The sequence below is a fragment of the Tachysurus fulvidraco genome, chromosome 15 (genome assembly GCF_022655615.1).
Source record: "Tachysurus fulvidraco isolate hzauxx_2018 chromosome 15, HZAU_PFXX_2.0, whole genome shotgun sequence".
In the NCBI taxonomy this organism is placed as follows: Eukaryota; Metazoa; Chordata; class Actinopteri; order Siluriformes; family Bagridae; genus Tachysurus; species Tachysurus fulvidraco.
Genome location: NC_062532.1, coordinates 19,662,556 through 19,668,425, shown reverse-complemented (window position 1 = coordinate 19,668,425; position 5,870 = coordinate 19,662,556). Strand labels below are relative to the sequence as shown.

The window sequence follows — 5,870 nt, the reverse complement described above, 5'->3', positions numbered from 1 at the left end:
TCGTTCCCCTAATCTCACCTCCGGCAGCCTGCTGCGGTCACGAGCCACGCACTCGGGCCGTTGTGTTCATCTCCGCGCCGAGACGAATCCATTTCCGACACTTGTTCTGTCAAAGAGCTAGAAAGAAATTTCATAATTCTCCTAATACTCTCCTTTTTTTTTATTTTTGATTCATTTCCTTGAATGCAGGACCAAAAACCGTGTCTATGACTCATTTGCCTCGAGTTGCTCCAGGCCTAGTCAAGCAGCGTACGGGATGCACTTATTTCCAGGGATTTCAGAACGGCGTAACAGATATTGCGTCATCGCTTAGGCGTGGCCTATTTGATGATCTAACCCTAACCGTAGTGTTTGGTTGTTTATTTGGTTTCTATAATAAATCTACCTGTATGACTGTTCTCCGTAGTATGCTCTTTTTTTTTTTTTTTTGAAAGAGGGCTTTTATCCAAGACTTCCGGGAAACACGCCCACTTTACGTCGTGTTAACGAAACCCCTGGAAACCTTTAGTGTACGAGTGCAGCGTACGAGTTACTGAGTCATAATCCTAGTCGTTATCCTAATGGACCTTGGTCTGACCTTTTGATTACTTCTACCAAAGTGGCCTGTTATGAGCCTGCTCTGGAAAAGGCTCCTAAACATGAGCGAGTCTTCGGGACCTCTAGGTTACAGACCTAGAGATCTACAGCTCTTCCCTCACTCAACGAGCAAGTTCTCCAAACACTGCACCAATCCTCCCTTGGATAAATAAATGGTTGCTTCCACCGGTGGGATCGGATTTTGCCCCGACTCAAGGCGTCACTTCTGGAGTTTTATATTTCTGGCTCATCGGAAAGATCTATCATTGTCTGCTTCACTACATCAACTGCCCCTTGAATGAATCCAGAGCTTTACCACGTACATCTGTGGCAGTGCCCGTGTGGTGCGTGCACCAGAGTGTGCCAATCGACCGTGTGCTGATTGTCAGATATAATCATTCATCTCTATGCTTTAAAAAAAAACCGAGTGGTTGAGAAGGTCCTTCGTTTCAGTACCTTCAGATTTCACCGGTTGTGCTTTTACACCTGGAGCATCTACACCTCCATCACGCAGAGTAATGTGCCTTAGGTAACCTTCCGACATGCAATTTAACCAACTGCAGCTTTCTCAACACCGAGTGTCCTTCTACATCCCACGATCCATCTGTCGCAATCGTAACTTTGTGCCAAGTTTGAAGAAATATGGAAATAGGACAAATCAGCCATATGAATAGTCATTCTGTCTCTTCTGTGTGCATATAATAAAGACTATAGAATCTGAATCGAACACTGTTTTTTTTTGTTGTTGTTGTTTTGTTTTTTTTACATATTGTTAATCCCATCACTTTATAAAAGACGATAGCACCGGTTTCTATTACTCGTCTTCACCAAGCTAGCGAGAATGCGAATGGAGTGTCAAAGGTAGACCAGCGGTCGTTAAGGTGTAACGAAGTGTTCTAATAATGTTCCTCTAAAATGATCCTCTTCCAACTAAAGGTTAAACGATAAACCCCGTAAGTACTGCGTTGTTGTTGTTTAGAGTGCAGTACTTTGTCTGTTCTGTTATTACCCGGAGGAACTGTCCCCGAACTAAAAAAATACTGATTATACGGTTCTGTTTTGTTGTTTTTCTCACATTCTGCCATTTTAAATATTGAGATGATACGAACCTTTACATACATCGACTACTACTGTACTCACTTTTGGATTATTGCGAATCTACCTTCACTCACACGTGTTCACGGTCTAGCTAATTACACTTGATAAAAATCTACCAGACACCACAAGGTCTGTCAAAGGTGATATTTGGCAGATGGATGACTGTGTTTGGGGTAGAGAGTCATTTCTCTGGCCTGACGTGAGTGGTATGTTGCCGGCCCGTTGAGAGCTGGAACATGGAGGGGGTCCAAACCCATCTGTGGGCTTTTCGAGGGAATACTGGCAGTACCGTCAGGGTCCTGGAGGATGCAGATGGGAGAAGAATAAACTCCTAATGAACAAGAGATGGTAGGCTGCGTGTGTGGGATGTAGCCTGCATCATCTCTGCAGGCTCCTCGAAGGGTTCAGCCAAGATGGAGGAGGAGATTCTACATGACTAATAAGTTTTTATTCTCTGTAAATATAGAGATGTTTCTGTTGTTCTTCCACCTCCACCTTGCATGGCGTTCCAGTACAGTACCTCACTCCATGTTGGTAGCTGGAACAAACTGGGGCACAACATCACTTCCTTTCTTCTTGTCTATTATACTGTCACCAATCAAGAGGTTTGGGTCATGGGATGAGCTGGTGGACATGGGAGAAGGGGTTGAAGCTGAGGATGATGAACTTGAAGGGGATGAAGAGTGGTTGTTGGAGAGTGAAGGGGACGTTTTTGAAGAGCCGGCGCTCTGTTCTCGAAGTAGCCGGCGTTGTCTGAGGGTGGTGGCAAGTAGCAGGGCCTCAGTGGAGAGGGTGGCTAGAAGGGCTTTGGTCTGTCCAGACGAGGAGATCAGATCCTCTTGGTAGTTTTTATAGAGCCCGGATGGTAGACGACCAGAGAAGCTAGCAGCCCGTGTGTTGGGGAGAAGAAACAACTCCTTCTACGGGCAGCGAGGTGGGAAAGTGCCAAGCAGAGAAGACAGAAAGAGAGAGGAAAATGAGGAGGAGGTATACTATTCTTTATGAAGTAAATAAGTTTCAGGGGAAGTCTTTCCTGGTCATCCGTTTCAAGCAATCGAACCCATATGCTCACGGAAGGCCTGGCTAGGGTTTTGGTTCAGGGATGGATCCTATTTTTCCCACATACATACACATCTGTGAATAGGAGACTAATAGATGCGTACACAGGACCGAAGAGACTCCAAGGAGGATGATGTAGAGGAAGAAGAGGAGAGGGGGATGGGGTCAGGTCATGTTTCAGGTCAAGTTGTGTTTCTTCTCACTGGGGTCGTGAGATTACGGGTCAGGGATGTCAGGTTGGCGATGTGACAGCATCGTCCCATGGACAGGATGAGAGGTGGGCAGGTCGAGGAGGATGAAAAAGGGAAGGGGGAAGATCAGAGGGATGGAGAAATGAAAACAGAAGACAATCGTTAGTATTGAGCATGCATGAAGCCAGGCAGGTACAACAGCAGTGAAAGGTGCTTGTACAATAACCTCTAATAACTTCTACGTTCACACAAGTAACAAAGCAACGATTCATCTTTTATATAATTATATAAGTCAGAAAAACCGGACAGTGAATTAAGCAACATCAGCATCGCATTTATTATAAATGATGAATTTCTTACTTCTATGAAATTAGTTATGACATGTTAATTAAAGCAACTCGAACGATTCCCTCCGGACCAGTCGTTTTTTTTTGTTGCATTTCTTCAGTCCCCCACTTACAAATTTACTTCCTACCTGCAATTACTTCCTTTTCATTTAAAGTGTGATGCACAAAAATAAAGGATATACATCTAACCACGGTTTCATCTCATCGTATAAAGCTTCTCATCATACATGTAGGAAGACATCATGATGAAAAAAAAAAAGCAGAACGTCGCGGTGCCTCAAAATGCTTTGCTAAACTGCGAAGGAGATGCTTCGCTTGTAACATGTACATCATAAAAAATATGTTATTTTATAAATGCGTTGTTTATATAGAATTTTGTAGAAGTAATCTGGTAAAAACAAGTTCTTTTATGGGTTCTGGGAAGAAAATACATCAGAGAGACTTTAAGTGTAATTTATAAAAGCTGCATGAATATTAATACATTTTAATTCCATTACATTTGGCAGACACCCTTATCCAGAGCCACTTATTTACACATATTTTATTTCACACAGATAATCGGGGTTCGATTCCCGCCTCCACCTTGTGTGTGTGGAGTTTGCATGTTCTCCCCGTGCCTCGGGGGTTTCCTCCGGGTACTCCGGTTTCCTCCCCCGGTCCAAAGACATGCATGGTAGGTTGATTGGCATCTCTGGAAAATTGTCTGTAGTGTGTGAGTGTGTGAGTGAATGAGAGTGTGTGTGTGCCCTGCGATGGGTTGGCACTCCGTCCAGGGTGTATCCTGCCTCGATGCCCGATGACACCTGAGATAGGCACAGGCTCCCTGTGACTCGAGAAGTTCGTATAAGCGGTAGAAATTGAGTGAGTGAGTGAGTGAGTGAGAGTAATCGAGGGCTAAGCGCCTTGCTCAGGACCCCAGAAATGGCAACATGGTGGATGTGGGATTGAAACTCCAACAACCTTCCAATTGGTAATCCAACACCTTAACCACTAGGCTACCACACCCCACCCCACCCCTTAAAGCAAGTCATTTCCAGGCGTCCATCCCATGGGACCTAGGTCACGAAGAAAAATCAGGGGATTCGAACAGAATCACACACAACAAACAATTTCGAGATGCCAATCAGCTACCGTGCATATCTTTGGACTGTGAAGGAAAGCCCTAAAGCACAGAGAGAACATGCAAGATCCATGCACACAGAGTGGAAGTGGGAATCGAACCCTCAGGTCCAAAAAAAAAGTGTGAACCACAAAGCCACCCTGTAACTCAGGCATCAACTATCAGTGACTGCTTTAATAAAAAAAAAAAAAGAACAACATATCACTTGATTTGTTGTGTTACTAGGAGTACACCGAGTTGTCCTGATGCTGTAACAAACATGAGATCTTTACAGCAGGAGATCTCAGACCTGCTTCATGTTCTAAACTGCGGGGTGCGGTCATGAATGACTGTGAGGCGATGGTGTGAAATAAAAGGGAATAGTAGCTGTGTTTTATTTTATTTTATACGGTGTAATTAATCCCCTTGCTACTCAATTAAAAAAACAAATCATTCCTCATGGGTCAGATTGAAAACAAGAGTGAAGGTCCTAATTAGATTCTCCTGAATGTTTCCATCTGTTTCCTGCATGGAGAGCAGCATTTCGGTCCCCAGGACACTTCATGAATCGGTGTCTCCAAACACGCAGGTTAGGTTTCTTTCGAAACAGGAGTAAAACATAAGGATGTAGCGATCTTTATCTGCTCGGATACGTTCTAGACACGCCCTCTGATCATCGTGAGCAGGTACATGAACTGTTTGTGTTCCGCGTGTGGTGAAAGGATTCGCCGTGTGGTTCGTCGTGTGGACGAAGGAATGTATCGTAGCTTTTCCCTTTGCCTCGTCAGCACCTTACAGTGCAGATGGTGAATTAGTGTACAAGTCTGAGATCTGAAGGTGAAGCAGATGGTGTGTGTGTGTGTGTGTGTGTGTGTGTGTGTGTGTGTGTGTGTGTGTGAGAGAGAGTCTGAGAAAAGAAGGAGAAGAAGAGAGAGAATTAGAGGAGAGAGAGAAAGCAGGATAGATAGATAGATAGATAGATAGATAGATAGATAGATAGATAGATAGATAGATAGATAGATAGATAGATAGATAGATAGATAGATAGATAGATAGATTTGTTTAGTGAATTAATTTTAAATAGATAGATAGATAGATAGATAGATAGATAGAGAGTCTGTGAAGAAAAGGAGAAGAAGAGGGAGAATTACAGGAGAGAGAGAGAGAGAGAGAGAGAGAAGGATAGATAGATAGATAGATAGATAGATAGATAGATAGATAGATAGATAGATAGATAGATAGATAGATAGATAGATAGGTAGATATGTGGCTGGATAGATAGATAGATAGATAGATAGATAGATAGATAGATAGATAGATAGATAGATAGATAGATAGATAGATATGTTTAGTGAATTAATTTTAAATAGATAGATAGATAGAGAGTCTGTGAAGAAAAGGAGAAGAAGAGGGAGAATTACAGGAGAGAGAGAGAAGGATAGATAGATAGATAGATAGATAGATAGATAGATAGATAGATAGATAGATAGATAGATAGAT

At 42.9% G+C, this 5,870-nt stretch overlaps 1 protein-coding gene across 14 annotated transcripts in view; it reads right to left on the bottom strand.

Moving 5' to 3' along the window:
- Positions 1-408: 408 nt before the first annotated feature.
- The window catches only part of si:ch211-278a6.1 (SRC kinase signaling inhibitor 1), a 160,554-nt gene continuing 155,092 nt past the window's right edge, over positions 409-5,870 (bottom strand). For all 14 annotated transcript variants that reach the window (XM_027161080.2, XM_027161083.2, XM_027161085.2 and 11 more), the window contains one exon: positions 409-2,935. Coding sequence is in view for 2 of the 14 variants with exons in the window: in XM_047800836.1 (XP_047656792.1) it covers positions 2,933-2,935 (3 nt within the window). In the remaining 12 variants the exon portion in view is untranslated. The remainder of the gene's footprint in view (positions 2,936-5,870) is intronic.